This window comes from Nymphalis io, chromosome 19 (assembly GCF_905147045.1).
Source record: "Nymphalis io chromosome 19, ilAglIoxx1.1, whole genome shotgun sequence".
Classification (NCBI taxonomy): Eukaryota; Metazoa; Arthropoda; class Insecta; order Lepidoptera; family Nymphalidae; genus Nymphalis; species Nymphalis io.
This window is the reverse complement of record NC_065906.1, coordinates 9,013,605-9,036,106: the sequence shown is the minus strand read 5'-3', so window position 1 is coordinate 9,036,106 and position 22,502 is coordinate 9,013,605. Positions and strand designations below refer to the sequence as shown.

General features: G+C 36.7%; 1 protein-coding gene across 3 annotated transcripts in view; it reads left to right on the top strand.

Moving 5' to 3' along the window:
- Nucleotides 1-20,841, top strand: part of LOC126776087 (phosphofurin acidic cluster sorting protein 1) — a 130,505-nt gene extending 109,664 nt beyond the window's left edge. The window contains exons 2-19 of one of the 3 annotated variants that reach the window (XM_050498366.1): nt 587-814; nt 2,639-2,732; nt 5,489-5,648; nt 6,201-6,340; nt 7,203-7,346; nt 10,053-10,178; nt 12,092-12,245; nt 13,164-13,238; nt 14,307-14,434; nt 15,058-15,210; nt 15,425-15,621; nt 15,741-15,874; nt 16,260-16,404; nt 17,821-17,935; nt 18,282-18,455; nt 18,539-18,671; nt 18,850-18,972; nt 19,188-20,841. In XM_050498366.1, the coding sequence (XP_050354323.1) occupies nt 587-814; nt 2,639-2,732; nt 5,489-5,648; nt 6,201-6,340; nt 7,203-7,346; nt 10,053-10,178; nt 12,092-12,245; nt 13,164-13,238; nt 14,307-14,434; nt 15,058-15,210; nt 15,425-15,621; nt 15,741-15,874; nt 16,260-16,404; nt 17,821-17,935; nt 18,282-18,455; nt 18,539-18,671; nt 18,850-18,972; nt 19,188-19,312 (2,548 nt within the window). In that variant the 3' untranslated portion in view covers nt 19,313-20,841. The remainder of the gene's footprint in view (nt 1-586; nt 815-2,638; nt 2,733-5,488; nt 5,649-6,200; nt 6,341-7,202; nt 7,347-10,052; nt 10,179-12,091; nt 12,246-13,163; nt 13,239-14,306; nt 14,435-15,057; nt 15,211-15,424; nt 15,622-15,740; nt 15,875-16,259; nt 16,405-17,820; nt 17,936-18,281; nt 18,456-18,538; nt 18,672-18,849; nt 18,973-19,187) is intronic. The other 2 variants (XM_050498368.1, XM_050498367.1) reach the window with 2 other exon arrangements.
- The last annotated feature ends 1,661 nt before the right edge of the window (nt 20,842-22,502 follow it).

Here is a 22,502-nt window from a genome sequence, read left to right as displayed (position 1 = left end):
ATTTCTTATTATATAAATAAGGATATATTTAATCAATCTATGTGTATATACCGTCTATAAGTAACAGTAACAGTAACAGCCTGTTAATGTCCCACTGTTGGGCTAAGGCCTCCTCTCCCTTTTGGGGAGAATCTTAACCTACCGTCTATAAAGCCCAATGTAAATTTATTAGCTAATAAATAACGCAAGAAAAATACATTAAGTAACGGATATAATACATTAAGTAGAAGAGGTGAGATATTTCAGTTGATACGAATCGTAAAATTTGAAAGATCTCAAATAGGACTAGTTTCAAACCTGTGTAAGGCATCAATGTTTATAAAGTCCTTGTGTATCGAAACGCTAGAAATCATAGTGTCAGAAAGTTTTTGAGGGGACTTAAACATCTGCCGTGAAAGCATTGTGTACTAAGATCCGTAATACGCATATAGGCATTCTTTACACGAGACGGCGTTGCCCAGCAAACGAACATTATAATATTGGCACACTGATTTAATTTGCATCTTTTCATAGTTACATTCATATTCACGTTATATGGGGCTTAGTTATAATAGTTAGTTAATACTAATAGTGATTGTTATTTCAGATTGTGCACACTCCGAGTGACGCGGTTACGCGTATGCGGCGCGCTCGGCGAAGCAGGCGGCGGTGCTGCTGGCGGCGCCGGCGCCGGTACGGTCACACTCGCGGCACGTATGCATAGCAGCAAGCGCACGCTGCGGTCCAACGACATCACCGTGCCGCCTCATGATGTGGAGCTGGACCTCTGCTTCTCGCTGCAGTATCCGCATTTTGTAAAGCGGGACGGAAATAGGTACAGATGTGTATAATATACCCTTAAAATAATATAATTAAATCTTGAGACATTATTGCATGGAATATTTCTATTAGCAAATTGATGATGGGGAATATTGCTCGGTCTGTCTGACTGGCTGCCTATCTCGTTTTCTCTCTACCAATATTACATCGACCTAACGTTCTGCGTTTTATCTTAATTAGTACGTCTCTTCTTCTTTTGGCCCTGTGTTGAAAGAACCTGAGATTAAGCTCATATGTGTATATATATATATATATATATATATATATATATATATATATATATATATATATATATATATATATTATATGGCTTTATAGACTCGACCCAATCGGTTGAGTAAATCGCACGCAGACATTTTTTTTTATTATTTCTATAATATTTATATGAGTTTATTGGCATTGTATAGTGCGCGAGACGTACGACATGACATAAAAACAAAGTCGTTTCTTATTCATTGCTACAATTTGCTCAGCTTTATGAGTAAACGTACTGGGTAATGGTGTGGTTCAAATGTTAACGGCGCAATGATATTTTAAGGTCGAGGTTAACACTAATGGGGTTTCCGTCAATAAAAAAATATGGGAGAATCTTATATACTTTTATTTTATAGCCGTTCCCTGATGAATATGTTACGAATTTTATTAGTTTACGTCATGAGTAATGCTTTCAATGATAAAGGTTTCGGTTGAACTAAAAAACAAGAAAAAATAAATAAATACCCTGCTCTGAGAAGATCCTGCGAAAGAAACTCAACGGGTTTTTTTAAGATACCTCTCTCATTTGCCTTCACATTAAATTGAAATATCTAAAAATCCTTATTTTGTATCTATGTTTTAAAATAAAATTACGTACCAAATTTCAGCTTTCTAGACTCAGTAGTTAGGGCTGTGCGTTGTTAGTCACTCAGACAAAATGATTTTATAAGTATATATGTATAATATTTATATATATTTCCCTTTTAGCCGTTTGATTTGTGAGCGAATACACCGCGTCGCCATCTTTGTTTTGCGACCCTGGCCGCCGCCACAGTCCCCTAAGCGTCAGCACTGGTTACAGAATAAATAAATAACATCACTAAACCAAAGTCTACACAAATATCCTCAGTTTTAATATCGGTTGTTATTACTACCTGATAACCTTTATATCGCGCATAACACATGGCTTCAAAATGTATGTTACAAATGAGGAATGGGACTGTTAAACCAAAATAATGTTTTATAGCGGTCGGTCATTCAGGCGTGTTAAGAATTTCCTACATATATTTCCAGTTCCAAGTTTATTTTATGGTTGTTTTATTGCAAGGTATGCGTGTTCGTTTCAAATTGGCTCGCTATCTGTGATCTGTAGAATCTCATCATGAAGGGGATCGTTCGTGATCCTGAAGCATTGTCTTGATGGATTCCAACCCACTGTATAAGAATAAAATGTTTCGTGTGATTACACAATGTTGCTGATCTTTATTGCTAAAAATGGTCGTGTATCATACATGTACTTGGTGGTTGGCTTTGTGCAATCCCGTCTGAATAGAACGAGACAAAGTAAGAATCTTTGCCTCGGAAATGATTTGTATGGAAATTTAGCCAATAATTTGACCTTGAAATTTTACTCCCATCGCACCCAACTACGATCAAGTTTCACTTAATAAAATGTTTTGTTTATCTATTTTTAGTATAAGGTAATAAGGTCAGGTATACTCAAATAATATTATTATGACGAAACGTTGTGTATTGGTAACCTCAGATATATAAAGAAAATAGTTATTTAAACATTTACCTTCTGGTATTTCTTGAAGTGATTTAAAGAAAAAAATTGTTGCAGGTTACAGATAATGTTGCAGAGGCGCAAGAAATACAAAAATCGCACCATACTTGGGTATAAGACCTTGGCGGAAGGCGTCATACGAATGGACCAGGTATTTACATTATACGCTTAAAACCTATGAACTGTATGTATCCTCGGCTTTTTTGAATTGATTTATAAATCTCACTTTGCATTTATCTGTATTTAAATCTGATGCTGTAGATACGTATGCAATTAGAAGTATAATAAGAAATTTATTATAAGTTTAAAAAAAATTAAATATTCTCATACAGGTCAAAACGATATTTTTATAATCATTGAAACGTAATAATTGTTTGGCCGAATACCGGAAATTCGGCAAGCTGTAAACACGGTTTCGGTGAGAAGGTTTTTGAACAAAATAGGGACATAACATAATCATAACAGACACAGTGTTAAAATTTTCATAAACCATAAAAACAATATTTACATAAGAATATATACCTATATAAAAACATCACACATACATATACTATGCACATAACCGAAACCGAAGAATAAAAGCAAGTATCTCGGGGCATCGTTTATCATTTAGCGACCTCGTCCTGCTCCAGCTGTTAGTGACGTGAAATTGGCCATTTACTTGCGAGACGTGTAGGCTGTAAAAAGTATTTACTAGGATCATTTTCCACTTGATCGTAATAAGATAGAATTTATATAACTTTGTTGAGTGCTATAGATTAAATTGACAATTAAGGGTTATATTTGATTATATTTTATATCTCATTGTTACATATACATTAGATATATAGTTGCAGTGTCGATAATGAAGAAAGAAATTCAATTGTGTTTATTTTTCTATTATCAAGCTTTTATTATTTTGTCCCATTTTATCTTTAAATAGAACGTCTTTCATATTTTGACTTTCGAATTTACCGTCAAACAGCAATAACTAGTATTGTTGTGTTTCTGTTGGACAAAGGACATGAGATCTTAGCGTTCTATAATGGTGCGTATGTCTATGGGCCACTGGGTGATGGACCACTTACCATCAAGTGGCCAATTTACCCGTCCGCCTGTCTGTATTATAAATAAAATATATATGTACATATTATAATTCGTCTTGTTCAATGTTACCGTCATTTGTCTAATGACAATAAGTTGAATACGGTCTCCGCATGTTTAAAGTAATGAAATGCGCAATTAGGAATCACCATTTTAAGATAAATTTCACTTTGTCACTAATTGGAGTGACATGGTAAATTAATTTTATTTTTAAAGTAAGAATCTTGTTTAGTTTATTTCTAAGAGGAAGTCAAGCAACCTGACCTGATGGTAAATTGTCACCACAGTCCATAGACACATGTTCTTGTAAACAATTGCTTATATTGTTAACCATGGTAATCAGATGGTTAATCCCTTGAATCCTTGATTACATTGACTCACTCACCCTTCAACGCATAATAATAGAAATAATCGAAGTTTGAAGAAAGAAAATCTAATCGGTGGTACAGTCACGACATAATCTTAAACAATGCCATAACATCAGTAAATTGTTCAAAGTAAAATACTGGCATACGTTTTGCGTTAGAAAAATAAATCACCTTTTAAAAGAGAAAAACACGACGCGGAGCTCTTAGTAGGATTAATCTTAAATTTAACTTAGAAACAAGTTTTAATAAAATTAAAAGCTTAATGAGATAAAATTTGATATAAAAGTCCCAAATATATTTAAAACTTTGCCTTATGTTTTATTCGTTTTTGTATAATACAAGCGAGTGAACGCGACTTTATCTGCGTCATAATTTATGTTAAACGATAAATATGTATATTTTTACGGTAGCACGGCGAGTGCTCTGAGGAATTATTCTCTCTAATTCCTGCTTCCCCCTTCCTTCTTAAGTCCACGCGAGCTGGTTCTCGATGTCACCGCCTAACTGTGACATCAATTCCATCGCGCACAAAGAAATTTGGCAACTCCTTTCTTTGTCGCACTACCAAAAAATGGAATTACTTACCAGCTCACGTGTTCCCCTCCTCTTACGACCCGGGTTCATTCAAACGAGGCGTGAAGAGGCATCTTGCGGGCCGACAAGGCGGTGACGGCTACTACAGAACATTCTTCCCGACTGTACTGGCCGTCGTCGCGTTTGGACTCTACTACCACTTACCATCAGGTGGAGTAGAGTCATTTGCCATCCCGGACATATAAAAAAAAATACTTAGGTGGCATCCTGGCCTTTTTAATGTAACTTTATTAAAAAGAAAAAACACGCAGAGATTCGGTTGGTTGTTTTGTTTCAGTCTGGAATGAACTTTCGTGTATAGTATATGTGTTTTGCAATCATGAAATCATTTTCTTCCTAAAGCAAGGCATTCGTTTCTATAATGAAATGAAATAGAATCAAATTAAATTAAAGGCATTATTTTCTATAGAATCTATAGACTTCCAATCGAAGTAAAAGTAACGATAATCAAAACTTAGATTTACATATTCCATGCGATTTGCTATATCATGCACCACAAACAGTTCGTTATTAATATATCTATTTATATAATGCAGCGCTATTCCACTTAAGTACTTATATGCACTTCAATTTTACGTCCAAAGACCCGATAATCATTTCGTCGACATTCAATAAGCCATCTTTTCCCCAATCCATAGTGAACGTCATCATTCGACCAATGATATCGCGCCAATTCAATGTCAGTTCTTCAAGTCTTTTATTTGTCTTTACTCTTCTTGTGATTGGGAAAGGTACTACACTACTACTACTGCTATACTAGAAGCGTATAATCGATTTATCGTATAAGCGATTATATATATATACGATTATATATATACGACGACATATAATATATATATTTTATTTGTTTTTTTTTGGCAAGGTGCTTCAACGTTCCATGGATATGGAATTAGAGCTAACGAGTGTGGGTGGTAAGGTCGGCGCTGGAGCTGGCCAGCCGGTCGCCAGGCTCACCATCACGGGTCTAGCCTCGACCCCCGTCGACCATGACACGAAGAATAACAATACTCTGCTTATTACTGGTAAATTATACAGATTATACAGAGTAAAATGTAGAAATACAAAGTTTAAAATGAGTGGTTCATAAGCATTTTGTAAATGCATTATAAAATGTAATTTTAGAGATGGAAAATTATAAAAACCAACTTCTTTAAAACGATATAAAAACAGTCACGAACTTTAAGAAAATTGTCATTTACATAAACTGTCTAGAATGGAGTAATAATAAAATAAATAAATTTACTTTTGGTTTCTGTATACGGTTTTTTCATCTAATACTGGATCAATTTTGATTTTAATTTTAAGTAAATGCTTACTTTTACATTTTATAATTACTTAATTACCATCCTAGGTAAGCAACCACCTTTTTTAATAGACGCCTAGTAAGGGTATAAATATAATCACTGATGATGAGATGAGATAAATTACTGTAAACACAAATGAAACACCTGAAAATTCCCGGATTTGAACCTGCAATCGTCGGTTAACTTTCACATTCCAACCACTGAACCATCTCGGTTCAAGACTGTATACATTACATACTCAACGTTAATAAAGTTCAAATGTCGCTCCAGAGCGAGGGTACTCAGACGAAGAGGAAGAAGGGGAGTTCAGTTCTGTGGAGGAAGCTGACGATTTAACGTACGGCGCCGCGGCGAGGCGACGTACACATAGACAGCTGGCCTTCAACAAGGGAGACCTGTCCTACACTAAGGTGAGCACGGCATCCTGTACAGTGCCAATACTAAGCCTAAATTATTTTTCAAGGTTTGATATCACATAACTTAAAACTATTTTTATCTTTAAAATATTTTAAATTAGACTGACGCTAGAATACATTTATCATAGTATTACATAGCTTATAATTACATTAAAAAAAAAAGTTTTTATAATAATATAATTTCAATAAATAATTCTTAACTATTTAATAATTAATTATAATAATGCACGGTGTGAATTTTTATTAAATTTATAATGTTTTGCTTTAAATTAAATAAATTTAATTATTATCTAACTTATCTAAATTTTATTTTGACGTCGCACTGCACAATGTTTTAATTAAAATGTAACAATATTATTATTATTTAAAATAACAGAATATATAACTGTAATATAATAAATGTATAATATTATTGTAATAATATGTAATCAAATCTATTTTAATTAATTCATTTATCTTATTGTTACGAGATTGCTACTTAGATATATGCGAAAAGCAACAAGCCATTGTAAATGCTATTAGTTATATTGTTTTTTTTTTTTTTTTTAATTATATAGAGTTGTATTATTTATTGAAATTAAAAATAATTTGACTATTTTAGTACATTTTTACATTTAATTTTTTTTTGTATCACATCATAATAAAAGGCAAGCTAGAAGTTGTTTGTTTATCGCAATGTAGTATTCAATGCTTATTGTGTTCATTCAATCTTTTCTGAATATCTTAGAATGAAGTCTCTCTGATTTCTTGAATTACGTCGTAATTCTTAAATATCCACTTGATTTGATTAAATGAACATCATCCATCAGTAGACATAAGGTTAAGGAGCTTTGCCTAAACCGTTGCTTGCATACAGCTGTCACGCTCACGAGAGCTAAGCTTCATGGAACGAGAGAGAAAGATACAGAACTATATACGGTCCAAGGCGCACGACAGAGACAGCGATAGTGAGCTGGAGCACGCAGCAGCCAAGCGCAAGGGCAGCCGCGGAAAGCTGGCGGTGAGCCGGCACGCGATACCTTATATATATGAGCATAGAGACGAAATTCGCGTAGCACGCATCCCACTGATGTAACTTTTTCTAACGACTTCTTTCTTTCTTAATTTAATGAATCAAAAAAACTAAAATAAAACACAGATAAACAATAAAAAATATAAATATAGTGGTTATAAAGAACTAAATAAATCATTCGATTTAATCGAACAAGCAAATAAATTATTCTATTTTGAAGACTTAAATTACATTTCATTTTGTTAAAAACAACACGTGTAACGTTATATTAATTGGAAATAATAGAATGAATAATTTATTTGAAACATTCGAATGAACGAACGGTTGAATGTTAATTATATAGATATTAAATTTCGTCTCTATCCTCATAGTTTGGTAGTTTGCCTTTCATTGTTTGCTTGTAGTTTGATCTTCTAATATTTGTTTGGTTTTAGTGTTTGTAGAGTTATTCAGTAGCAGTAGACCTATCTTAGTATGCAAATTTCCCAGGGCGCTTCGGGTAAATTGAATTTCAATTACCGAATAATGGTGAAGAGATTTTTCTCTATTATATAATATTAATTTGCTTGAAACTATCAACGTTTAAACATTTAATACAATCTATTCAATCCGTATGAGTTTCTAAACGTTGATTCCAACCACAATTTCTGAGCATGTCTTGTACTAGATTTGAACGTCTAGTGGTTGTATTTTCTTACCAGATATATCGACTTGTGTTAATTTTCATTTTATCCCAAATAAGCCGGTTACGGACCGAGTGGCTTGCTGACAGTTCGCTCAGCATAGACAAAAAGGCTTTATTAACGAAGTGGGTATCTTCTACTGCTAGGTACCACCTAATCATCACATAATCATCCACCAAACAACAGTACTCAGTATTGTTGTTTTCCGGTTTGAAGGGTGAGTAAGACATTGTAACTACATCACAAGGGACATAACATTTTAGTTCCAAGGTTGGTGCCGAATGGGCGATGTAAGGGATAGTTAATATTTCTTACAGCGCCAATGTGTGGTGGTGACCACTTATCATCAGATGACCCATTTGCCCTTACATTTATCTACCTTTTATATAAATAAATTCAATAGTTTCAAAACTATTAAAACTCCTTTTCAATTTATTGAAAAAATAAGATATTTCACGATGCTCTAATGGTGCCTATTGTTATGTACTCGTTGGTCTAACGGCTAGGTTATAAGGCTCAGATCCGGAATCTTGAGCTCAAACCCTCAAGAAATGCTCAGTACCAGTGGTAAAATTTCACACGACTCAAACGACATGAGTTATAATAGTTTTAATACGTGAAAACGCAGCATTGCCTGCTCGGATTTAAACCCGTGACCATTTTAACATCAATGTATTTCATCCACTGGGCCATCTCGCCTCGTAATAAACTTAATATTTGAAAGTATATCTGCTTTCGACTGGATTATTTTTCGGTTTTTAAAATTTAGGATTTATGTGCATGACGGCATGAACTTTCCTTTAGAAATATATAATGTGCGGTATATTATTTATTAGTATATAACTTAGAGTGGCTCTTCAAGTACAATGCGTGTTCTTTTATAATGGTGTGGGTCTGTCTTATTAAAGGTTATACTTGTATTTTAATATCAATTCATTGGTTAATGTAGTAGTGGACTTCTAGAAAAACTTTGTGTTATAGTAAATCTTCCTTCGCTCTTCGAATAAGTATTCTAAGCACTTTACTATTTGAAATACTTTCTTATTATTATATCGCAGTTTAAACGTATATAGACTTGTTAACTCGTTTACACGCGCATTGTAATGTTTTTCCGATAAATCTAAAAATATGCTTAATTTTGACAACGGAGTTTTCGAATCGTTTAATAAATAATTATTCGAATTAAAACTTTATCACGTATACATAAAGTACATTAATCAGAATATGAAATTTGCTATTAATATGATATCATCTGTTCACACTTTTCGCGGTTAAGATTAGATTACCTTGTACGCGAAATATTACGTCAGTTGATCTTTACGGACGATGGAGGTAGTATAGCCTTTTATTTTTTTTTAATAATGAACGACTTTATTTGTTTGTGATTTTTAAGTATCTGTTGATATGTTATATTGTGCGGTGTACTGAATTGTATTTTTTTCTTTTTAATTTAACAAATAAATCGTGTTTGACCTTCATTGTATTTTTTGGTATGTGTTTGATATAATTTCTGTAATTTGGTTATAATCAAAGTCACTTCAGATATGTCTTAAGTGATTTCATATGTACATAATAAATGCATACATATTCTGAATGTCATATGATAACATTTAATCCATTTGATAGATGGGTGTTCAGATTGCGTCCATATCGCTTTTTCTACACAAAAATGTTTCTTTTTCTAAACCTAAAATGTTGTCATATAAAAAACTATAATAAACGTTAAATTAAATTAAAGGTATTAATCTTCGTAGAAAAACCAAATATTGAATTCAAATTGTTTTGAATTAAATTTGGAACTATAAATTATTTTTATAATATTTATATTAAGTTCAATTTGTACATATAATTGTTTCATCTAAACTATGCAACGTAATAAGACATCGCGATAAGAATGAAATGGCTGCTGGCGAGAATAAAATGCGAGACAACTAAAGGACTTACTTAAAACCAGTCTATAGGCTACAGGCTCATCCAAAGTAAATAAATGTATGTGTGAAATTTTCCACAGCAACGGAATTTGAAGCAAAAATTCGCCGCGCTGCTGCGGCGGTTTCGTGTACCAGAAGAGTTGAGCGAACGAGGCGCGGCGAGAGACACGCATCACGCTCAGCGAGATATCGATGAATTGTTTCAGGTAAAACTGAATAGTTTTCAATGTCTAACACTTTGACAGTCTTGTATCCGAAGCCGTGTTGAGACGTATTTCGTCTGGACGCCGTTGACTCGATTCTAAGTCTTAACTATACGTAGCTATATGTAACTAGAGATTACGCGGTCGTGACGCTTGTATTTTAACGGCCTATGGGTGTTGTGGCATCAGGCAATAATCGCCGATGGACTCGACTAGTGAGCGTTATGTATATACGTCAAATATTTTGCGGCATCTGGTTTCGTTATGAAAAAATGACATTGGCAGTCAGTTTTAATTCGTAGTAGGGTTATGTAGTATGAATAGGTAACAGACGAGCTCGGAATATATTTAATATGATGTTGCTTCTCAATACATATTATCTATGTATGTATAGAAAAATCGCTGCCTTCGTTGCCCATGACCAAGCTCAACTCCAGAGTCTAATGGACAAATTTGCCAAAGCGTGCGACCTCTTTTCAATGTCCATAAACTGCAAGAAGATCGTTATTTTAGCGCAAGGATGTTTAGAGCAACCAGTCATCTTGCTTAACGGCGCACCTTTACAGGTGGTTAACAAATTTTGCTACCTTGGGTCGCATTTGTCGAGCAATCTCTCGCTTGATGCAGAGATCGACTTCCGCATCGGCAAAGCAGCCTCTACGTTCGGGAGGCTCTGTTCAAGGGCTTGGGATAACAGACACCTTACGGTAAAAACGAAAATGCTTGTTTACCAATCATGTGTCCTAAGCACACTCTTGTATGGAGCAGAAACGTGGACAACGTACGCAAAACAAGAACGCCGACTAAACACATTTCACTTGCGCTGTCTTCGGAGCATTCTGGGCATCACATGGCAGGATCGCGTGACAAACGAGTCTGTTCTAGGCGAGGCACAGCTGCCTAGCATCATGGCCATTCTCAAAAAAAAAACGGTTACGGTGGCTGGGACACGTGCATCGAATGGAGCAGACCCGTCTTCCAAGGCAAATACTACTGGGAGAGGTTGTGGATGCAAAGAGGTCTGTTGGGCGGCCTATGCTCCGTTACAAAGATTGCGCTAAGCGTGATATGGTTGCGTTTAACATCCCTAGCAATCGATGGGAGGACCGTGCCAAGTGGCGACGCCTTATTCACGAAGGTCAATCAAAGCATGACAATGACTGGTTTAAACTACTAAAAGGAAAACGCACTAGGCGTCATGAGCGGGCTTCAAACCCCCGCCCATCTGGGGGCGCATACACTTGTCGGAAGTGCGGCCGGAGGATCCTCTCTCGCATTGGTCTATTCAGTCATGAACGCAAGTGCCTTCGCGATGCCGCTTAAATCATCTGTCAAAGATGCAGAGGCCTATATATATAGAAAAATAGTAACAAATTTATGTAGAAAACTCAAGTAGAAGTCAGTAAGTACAAGTAACTGACAAACTCATTACTCCTTTACAAGATTACATGGAGTTAATAGCTTTTTAATAATGTTTAGGGTTTTACATCAGGATAACAGAAAGTGTTTAAACCGTCTTTCTTACAAATTAAAAAAAAATTAAGGAACGTTAGTATGCAAAACGTATGTTGCAATTAGTAAATTAATAGATACAAACCATGGAAACGATCGCATCCTGACTTATTTATTTACTGTGATGCCTCGTTGGTCTAGTGGCTTGATGTATGGCCAGACCCGGAGGTTCTGGGTTCAATTCCCAGGTCAGGTCAGTAAAAAGTTTTTCGGTCAGAAAATTCTCAGTAACATCCCGGAGTCTGGAAGTATGTACACTCCCGTGCCTCGGAAAGCACGTAAAGCAGTTGGTCCTGCGCCTGAACTCTTTCCGGTGGTGTCGTGTTTTAATTTTACTAGCGATAAGTAAGTGCTTCTGTATTTAATAAATGAATGAATGTCATTTCAAACTATGTTAATTCCAGGAGTTGGAGTCGCTATCATGTGGCGAAGGCGAAGATTCCGGTCCGGACCAGATGGACACCATCAGCATCGGTTCCACGCCCAAACCCTCGCTGCGTCCGTTCTTCAGCAGCTCGCGCAGTCTCGCTAATCAGGAACACCACCGGCATTCCAATGGTATGTAAAATATTGTGATAGTATAGACCGATTGGAGAGAGTGGCTTGGAATATAATGTTATTTCTTTTTTTTTTTTTTTTTGTAATATGTTTTTGTATTGTGTTTGTTTCGTATTGAACGAAACAAAGCTTCGAATGTATCATTCGCGGGATTAATCCATTCATTATTTATAAATCTAATATAAGGCCAAAATAATTCGGAGTAAACTGAAAGAAATACATTTTAAAATAAATTAAATTGAAATAGAAATATATTGATATTTTAAAATCGTCAAGATCGGCTCGTCCGACAGTGCATTGTGTAACTCGCTTTGTTTTGCCTCGCAAGGTATATAGACGAGAGGGTATCGATCGACGTACAAGATGGCGGAGCAAACAGCCGAACGTGTCACGATTTCTTTCATATAAATTTGTCATCGCTCGACTTAAACATCGTTATAAACATTGTTGGCACCTAATGAATATCGATGCATCTTGCTCTCGCATGTCATAATAATGATCGGTGTGAGTGAGACGATGATGATTACGTGATGTCTTGTACGTGATGATTTTGATCGATGAGAATTATGTGTAAATGTTTTTTTTTTTGTTATTTTTTTTTTGTTTTTTTTTTTGTAACGCTGTGTGCATAGTGTAGTGCATGTGTGGGGCAGGTGGAATGTAGCGGAAAGAATATTCTAGGTCAAATAAATAAAAAAAATCTTGTTAGTTAAATTATTTATTTTGTTACTTCATTTGTTTCCGTTTGGTTAGTTAAATATAGATCGCTATTGACATTATAAGAAACTTAACGTGTTTCAATGTTTTGTAAATATTAATACATCGGTTAATTCAATTAGTTTATTAAAATTACAATTCATAAATCGTATTCGTGCCTATTATCCGCTTGCCCCAATCGAGTAACACCCGCATGCGCAGTGACGCGGCACGCCAGCCTCGCGTCCGCGGCGGAGCTGCGCCCGCGCGACCGACACCCGTCCGTGCCTCTCACAGGTACACGCTATAATCGACTTTATGCAACAGTCACTAGGTCTCATAATATAAAATATTGTACAACAACATCAGGAGAAGGTTTTAGAGCTTATTCCACCACGCTGCTCCAATGCGGGTTGGTAGAATACACATGTGGCAGAATTTCAATGAAATTAGACACACGCAGGTTTCCTCACGATGTTTTCCTTTACCGTCAAGTACGAGATGAATTATAAACACAAATTAAGCACATGAAAATTTCAGTGGTGCTTGCCCGGGTTTGAATCCACGATCATCGGTTAAGATTCACGCGTTCTAACCACTAGGCCATCTCGGAAGCTTTAAAACCTTCTCCTCAAAAAGGGAGAGGAGGCCTTAGCCCAGCAGTGGGACATTAACAGGCTGTTCCTGATACTGTACTGTACACCAACATAATTGATGTCACAGAACACTGTCACTGTCAGATTATTTAATTTGTCTCTCTTCTGAATGCTCATTGGTCGATTATAGCCGATGACGCAATAGACGACCAATGAACGCTTAGTATTTTAGTTACGCAAAGCTGACTTTGAGTCTCCATATCATATGTGAAATTGGCATTTATTTTAAATTATAAAAATTTGTACATTAGTAATTGTTGCATAAATGTTATTTCATAAAGTCTCTAGAAACAGATACTAGGCAATAATGACTGCTGCATATTACATATACATTCAAGCATCACTAGCAAGCTTTTGTCTGTCTGTTTTTTTGTTTCGTTTCCATTTCGATAGGCTTTTGTTTTTGTTTTAACTTAGAAACTATAAGGCTTTGCAGGGAAGACTATTTAATGTTAAGTATTCTTACTTCTTTCAGTTCTTGAAGATTTTTTTATATGATTTATTATCTACAGTTTTTTTATATTTTGATTATGAAATGATCAAAATCGATGAGTTTATCTATAATCTTCAACATTATCATTGTCTTTATTACAATCATAACGTTCTTAACCCCTAAGTCATATCTTCAAAACTAAAAGTCCCGTTTCGAACCTAATAACTAAAATCCTTTATGAGACTAGCTTATATAAAATGTTTGGTTGATAAACAGAATCGGAAGCTGTACGCAGCTCGGCGGGTGACGAGCGCGGTAGCGAATGCAATAGCGATGGAGACGCGACACTTGACGCGCCCGTCTCTGGCGCTTCGGTGTCTAGCTCGCCTCCTAACGAAACCAAGGTATCTGATGCCAACCAGTGTATTTAGTATCGCTGATAATTATAATAATAATAATAATAATATCCTGGGATATTTTTCACACACGGCCATCTGGTCCCAAATTAAGCTTGTACAGAGCTTGTACTATGGAAACCAGACAACTGATATACTACATATATTATTTTTCTTTTGTAAATACATACTTATATAGATAATTACACCCAAACTCAGGACAAACAGACATGTTCATGCACACAAATATCTGTCCTGGGTGGAAATCGAACCCAACAACCTTCGGCATGAAGGGCAAGTATCTACCAACCACGCTAGATTGTTGAAACTTCGCTATTATTGAGCTGCAAAGTGTCCAAGAAAACGCACCGAAAGTTACATTATATGTAGTATGTACAAATTACACTGTCCATAATTTTGCTGCTGTAAATATATATATATGTCAGATCACGTATCATTCGAAAGTGTTCTAGATTTTTGTGTAATTATGAAACAATAGTGGATATAATGGAGTACACGTTTTCAGTTTGAAGACTGTATGACAACGAAAGTTATATTATGCAATTTTAAAACATTCTGAGATGTCTCTCTAAAGACTTAGATAGTCGGTTAACATTTTCCTATATTCGCAGGAGGACAAAAGATCTAGACTTTTCCGTAGCGCTACGAGCGGAGGGAACCTGACACCGGCGGCTGCGGCGCGCAAAAAGAACTCGCTTATAATTGGCGCTGAGAGACCTCTCTCCGCGCACGACCTTCCCGCTCAGAGCCCTACCGCTCTTGAGGTATACCTATATTTATGCACTTTACACAAAATACAATTTTACATTATATTTAATAAACATTTTTTGTAGGTATATTTTATTTTTTAGTTCTTTATTAATATGTTATAATAGGTTTTTTATTCGTTTCTTTCGTTCGTCCCTTTTGGAGATTGTTATAAAATTTAATTTATATTTTGAGTTCGCTTAACGAAAAATACACCACATTTCGCCTCAGCCGCGCCGCACGATGCTGGAGCAACTGAACCGCGTGCTGGGCGAGGACGGCCCGCTGCCGGAGTGCGTGGCGCTGGTGCCGAGCGGGCTGGCGCGCGTGTTCCAGGCGCTGGCCGTGCCCGCCGTGCCGGCGCCGCCCGCCGCCGCGCCCGACGCGCGCGCCTTCCTGCACGCGCTGCTCGCCCGCGCCGCCAAGCAGTGAGTGCCCCCATCGATCACCGTGTACTGTACCTCGGTGACATACCGCGATCGCCATTTTAGGTGATTCGACGACCGATATAATTATGATATGATACGAAGCCCTCCGCCCCCGACAGAGGTGTGCGGCGCGGCGTGCGCGTGTGCGTGTGCGGCGGCGACGCGTGGGGCGCGGCGGCGCTGCGCGCGCACGCCGAGCTGGCCGCGCGCCGCCACGACGCGCCCGCGCTGCGCTTCTACCTCGTGCCCACCGGTACCGCTCCTATGCCACTGGTGACGACTCCCTGGCCCGCTAGGACCGACCTTGCCGTTTCTGTGAGGAACGTCCAGCGGGCTATTGACTCTTTGAGACTCCATCCCGTGCGTACGAAGAAATTAACGAGGGGTCGTTCGCCGAATCGATGTTTCTATCCTAATTATATTTAATATTTCATTATATTTATTTTTTTTGTTTGTTTTCATGATCCGCTAAAAGTTGCTCAAGATCGAGTACTAAATGCGAGAGTATATTTATTATTTTTTACGATAAATTCGGAGCCACATATCATTTCAATCCGAAAAGAAAATTCACTTTTTTATAAAGACAAATAAAGGCATTTATTCCACTTTAATCAAACGTAACAATACACTCGCTGAAGGTCCGAACACGATATCGCGGTCGCTCGGCGCGTCGGACAGCGCGTACGCGGCGCTGTTCTGCAACGAGACGTGGAACTCTCTCTGCGAGCGCGCCGGGGACGCCAGCATGCCGGACATCGCTGAGATGTCCTCTAGGATCGCCAGGTAATGATCCGATTCATAGTGCCGGCGGCCCTGAGGCAGAGTGAGAGAAACGATCGCCGTATGCGGTAGCAAGAGGCGCGAAAATGTCAAAAATAATTTCCAGGGGTTCATAAGCGATGTTTGATTTTTATAAATATGATAAATACTATGGTAGATACCATCCACTCGTCAGATATTCTACCGCAAAACAGCAGTACTTGGTATTGTTGTGTTCCGGTTTGAAGGGTGAGTGAGCCAGTGTAATTACAGACAAGGTACATAACATCTCAGTTCCCAAGGTTGGTGGCGCTTTGGTCATGTAAACGATGGTTAACATTTCTTACAATGCCAATGTCTAAAGGCGTTGGTGACCACTTACCATCAAGTGGCCCATATGCTCGTCCGCCTTCCTATTCTATAAAAAAAATATATTATTTATATTATATTAACTGAAATGAAATTTCTGTGAAGTGTAAGCGTCGACCAAAGAACGCTGAGGGCCTGCGCTGGATATTGCTAAAACTTTCCGTTTTTCTTCAAAATCTATTCTAATATATCTATTACTATAGGCAGATCCTATTATTCTAATTTTATGGCAACTGGATTATGTTAATTGACTTGTTGACATTGAGAATAGAGAGTAGCTACCACCACGCCAGTTATTTTACCATTACCATACCATATACCATTACCATATTTACATATATATAATTTCTTTATTCTTCTTTAATTATTTGTATACGTGTTGTTTACGCGATATCTTTAAAAATGTTACGTTGGAGCGAACGAAGCTGAAAATGTGAAATTGCACGATGAGTTAGCCTATAATTGCGATGTATAGTGTTAATAAGTGTCATTATTTTGAATTATTATTTTTCTGGGACAGACATGTAAAAACATTGTACATTGTGTTGGCTTCCTATAAAAAAAAAGAAAAAAAAATGCAGAAACCTGCATACACATGCAGGTTTCCTCACGATCACCGTAAAGCACGAGATGAATTATAATCAAAAATTAAGCACATGAACATTCAGTGGTGCTTGCTCGAGCTTGAACCCACGATCATCGGTTAAGATTCATTCGTTACCACTGGGCCATCTCGGCTCTTTATACTATTGGTATAAAAAATACCAATTAAGTTTGGCTTTGGCATAACGGTATATTTTAACATCGTATCGGTTCGGTTTCGATTCGAATAAATATAGAATAGACAACGTTGGGTTGGAATTGAATCGGGAACGTATCGTAATCGTTCTAGATTAGCAGAATTGGTCCCCTGTATACTGAATAATTTGTTTTTGGGTGCGAGTAGAATGTTAAGTAATGATAAGAAATGCACTTGAAAATTATATCGCCTAGAAAGTCCGCGTGGTTAAATATACGCTGTTTGAAATTTTATCTGTTGACTATTTTCTAAATGATTTATTTAATTTCTAGGTATTTGAATAGCATCGGTCCAGTCAACAACATACCGATCGGCGAAGCCATGGTCGCCTACCGGGACAAGTCGGGAGACGAAGATTCGAGTCAGACATTCGTACCCTTCATTGCGGTAGGAATCAATTTAAATTATTTATTATTTTTATTATTTATGAATAAGTTTAAGATATTAATATTTAATATCCATATATTTGCGATTACATATAATAATTACAACATATTGCACACCGTTAGAACTAATTAAGTGATGGGATCTTAAAAAATCATTTACACAGTTTATGTAACAAATAATATTCTGATTCTTATATTATAGAGTGAAGTTATGATAACTAGACAAAATTCCAAGTTCCAAGGGAACGACGACTCAAAATTATAATTCGTCTACACCGTGTACAGAATTTTCAATACAATACAATTTTTTACCACGAGCTGATGATCCATCTGTGCGGTGGCCGCAGGAGGTGCGCGTGGGCTGCGGCGAGGGCGGCCCGTCGTCGCTGGAGCTGGACGAGGGCGGCTCGCCCCCCGCGCGGCCGTCGCCGCCCGCCACGCCCGCGCCCGCGCCCGACCTCGCGCCGCCGCTCGGCCTCGCGCGCGCCGAGCCGCTCGAGCTGCAGCTCGACTACTGGCCGGTGAGCGAGCGCGCGCGTGCCGCTCGTCCGATTACCGCTCCCGAAGGCTACCCGCTTCTAAAGCGATTCCGCGTGTCCGGCAGGTGGTGGAGGGCGCGAGCGGCGCCGAGGGCGGAGGGAAGGTCACGTTGAAGGGCTCGTTCCGCGCGCTGCTGGTGACCAGGCACAACCACCACCTCTGCATCACGTACCTCACCAAGGAGAAGAAGCAGAAGAGTGAGGATACCTTCCCGTACCTATATATAGTAGTGTTAATTTATACTGATCTATATTTTGGTACAGCTCCCACGTATCCCGCCGAACGATAACGTTGCCGTTTGACGTTTCGGTGAGATACCAAATGGATGTGAGGGAAATGGGACTGCGTTATTATTATATATGATTGTCTTTCCAGTTATGAGGCTAGGCAAAAAGAAGGAGAAGAGTGGGGAGACGGAGCCGGGTCGCGCACAGACCGTGGAGGGTGTGGCGCGTCTCATTTGTTCCGCCAAGGGATCGCACAACGCGCCGCTTAAAGGTATATGGTGTTTTACAGGAAAACCCCGTTCCCCAAACATCGTTTTCTTTTGTTCGGAAGTTAATGACGAGCGATGTTAAAATAAAATTAGATATAAGAGCAGCAAAAAAACGTATGAACATGCAAGTTCATATACATATGTCGCCATCATATTTTCAATAATAATTATTGTCATGAATATATCATGAAATTGTATTCATAATTTTCATCACCAGTTTACATCGACGGCACAGAATGGAACGGCGTCAAATTCTTCCAACTGTCAACGCAATGGCAGACTCACGTCAAGACCTTCCCCGTGGCCACGTGCGGAGCGCCCCTCGCTCCGCCGGAGACCTAGGCCTCCGCCCGTCGTACCTCGGTCGCCCCGCTCTGGTTTCCTAGTATCAGAACCTTCAGTGGTTCGATGGGCTGTATGACATCATGAGTAATCGAACCGACAGCGGTTAGGTTGTGTCGGCTTTTGAGTCCTAATATAACATGTACACGGGATTTGATTGAGGCCGATGGGAATATGAGGCTCTTAAAGATACCGTCAGCGTAATTGTGGCAATTTGTAATGAACATTCGGACCGAACGTATGAACGTGATTGATAAAGGGAGAATTGAATGATAGTCATTTAAAAAGAGTAAATCCTTCAATCAATTTGTCTACTGTTAGTTGTCACTTTTACGCCGGCGACCTTAAATGTCCAAATTTAATTCGATAATTGTTTCTATAACTCTTCTATTTGTAGCGTTACTTAATATATCGCTGTCGAGCTGCCATGGTTTTAGCTAAGCTTTTGTTGTGTAACATTGAACTCTATTCATTGTGTAATAGAGTCGATATTCCGTCTTAGAATTGTAGCGTTCTTTTTATACGTTCAAGTTGCATAATGAAGGCTCAATAACGTTAACTATGCATTATAGTCATTTCATAGTAGATAGTACATTATTTATCGTATAGGTATTCCGCGTACTCAGTGTATATCGTGAAAATTTATGGTTCGTGACATTTCCATGTAATGTGTAGGTTAGTTTGTGTAACGGAGTAAATATAAACGAATTTTAAGGAGTATTTTCGGCACATATCAGATAGGTTCGTGCTGGACTGCGAGCGCGATTTTAATTTTTGTCTGTGATTTATGGATGCGGTTTTTTTTTTAGTGCGGCGTTAGTCGATTGGTCGCTAATGTTTTTTATATATTTTATATGTATGTGCAGCGGTTCGTTTTCGGTAGGAGAGCAATAGCTTTGATACAGTCATGTAGCGTTTTTAATATATTTAAATATATAAAATGTAATCTTTGCTATAAATCTTAGTATACGCGATCTTTCAAATATGATAATTCTAATATATGTCGCCAATAAGTCGTGGATAAATTGAGTATTATATGAATTGAATGTAAGTTCGAAATTTTTCGTCAATAGTCTCTAATGTATGCCTCATTATACGACAAAGTAAAAACAGATGACAATTAAAAAAAAAAAAAACAAAATGAAATATAACCGGATATATCCGGTTTGCGCAATAAGCTGCCACTAATTCATAGAACTTGTGATAAACAATGTTGTCTGGTACGAAAGTTTCTTAAAATTCTCTCATCGTCAGCGTGAAAGTGTTTGAATTAGTATTCGAACGTGTAGCCGGGCTCTTAGTGTGTTGTCAAATGAAATGTTACCCTCCTAAGCATTTCGAGCCAGCTTTATAAGCTAATATGACCTAATTCGATAGCAATAATAAATATGGTTCCAAAAACGTATCCAGAAAACAATTGGTGTTAATTATAATTCGATGTATTTAGAATAGCTAAGTGTTTTAATCTGTGGTAAAAAAAAAAAATTGCAACGAAATATCTTCGATTGATTTATATTTTATAAATAAAAGTATTTGTGGACTTTATGGTAAAAGTGAGGCATATCTTTTAATTTAATAATTGTAATGAATATGGCTTTTGTACGATCCTGTATATTTATGCCACGGCTTATGGGTTCAATTCGCAATATTAACGGCATTTTAGTGATACGGTGCGCTTCCACTGAAATACTTGGCAACTTCTGTGTTAGCAACTTTTCTTTTTTGACGATTACTCAGTCACCAACAATTAGACAACATTGTACATTTTTTGCTGCCAACTGACTTACAGGTTCTTTGACATTAAGTCTTGTTGACAACACAAAGGTTGCCAATTTTCGTTCTGTGGAGATGCAGTATTAGGTAGAGATGTAGTAGAGTCGGCTCAAGGTGCTCTTCCATTATATTTGTTTTATTTAAACATTTTATTGCACATTATAAAAGTGCCAAATTTTTACATAAATTTAATTTGCCTTGGTTAATTATAAAACCTTTAACTTAAATCCATGTATTGTATTGTTTTTAAAGCGTATTTGACTCGATAGCCTTTGATTTAACGCGCCTATAGATATTTTCATTGATAACTTATTATTTTGGAAGACGCTTGTATATAATAAAAGTTTTCAATATTGTTTGTTCAACTATTTTTACTATAATAATCACACAAATTAACTCGGACAATAGTTGGTGTATTTAGATATGTATGTGAAATCAATGTAACGCTGCTAGCATAAGGTTAATATCAAATAGTAGAAAACTGTTATCATATATTAAGACCATAAAAGATGTATACAAATTTGACATATAAAAAAACTCAATATAAAGTTATTTTACAGTCATTATGTATACATCTATGTATGGCCAATTTTATCAATACATACTTATTCATAAGCTTTGTCGTGAATGTTTGGAATAAAAAAACAATGTTTTTAAAGATTTAATGAAATATTTTTCACTGACAATATTAACAAAAAATGCACAAAAAATGAATTGTAAAGACAGACTTTGAAGAATTTCTCTTTAATAAATACAAGGCTTTGAAGGAGTAAAGTGATTGCATATCGAAAGCTTTATATTATACTGTTTCTATATCAACAGATATATAATTTTTCAACTTATACATATGTATGTGTAATGTAATATTGCGGATGTTTTGTTGCTGATATTTATCCATAATTGTGATTTATTCAAATGCAATACTAACATTATTCCAACATAAAATAAATATGAATTCGCTTCTGAACCTACAATCATAAATAATATTAAAAATTGCAATAACAATTTTAATTTTTGTTTTTTAATATTGCATGAAATTATATATATCCAGTTACAAAAAAAAACATAATAATTATTCCTAATGTTTTAATTGTTCTAAAACTAAATTTATAATTATATTAATTTTGACTATACATTATTCATATAATCTGTATTAATCGCATTTTACATCTGCATTGTGCTTAATTATAGTAAACGGTATAAATATGGTCTAGTCTTGTTTACACATGCATATATTGATGAAGCCTGAATTATTTTTGTTTTAACTGTTATTTGGGTGACATTTATAATTTCGAAGGTGAAGTCTATGATAGTCTATGACAGACTTCATATTAAAAAAAAATCCTTAAACAATGATTATAATTTTGTAGAAATTATATTGTAATCTATTGGAAATGTATTGATAGTCATTCTTTAT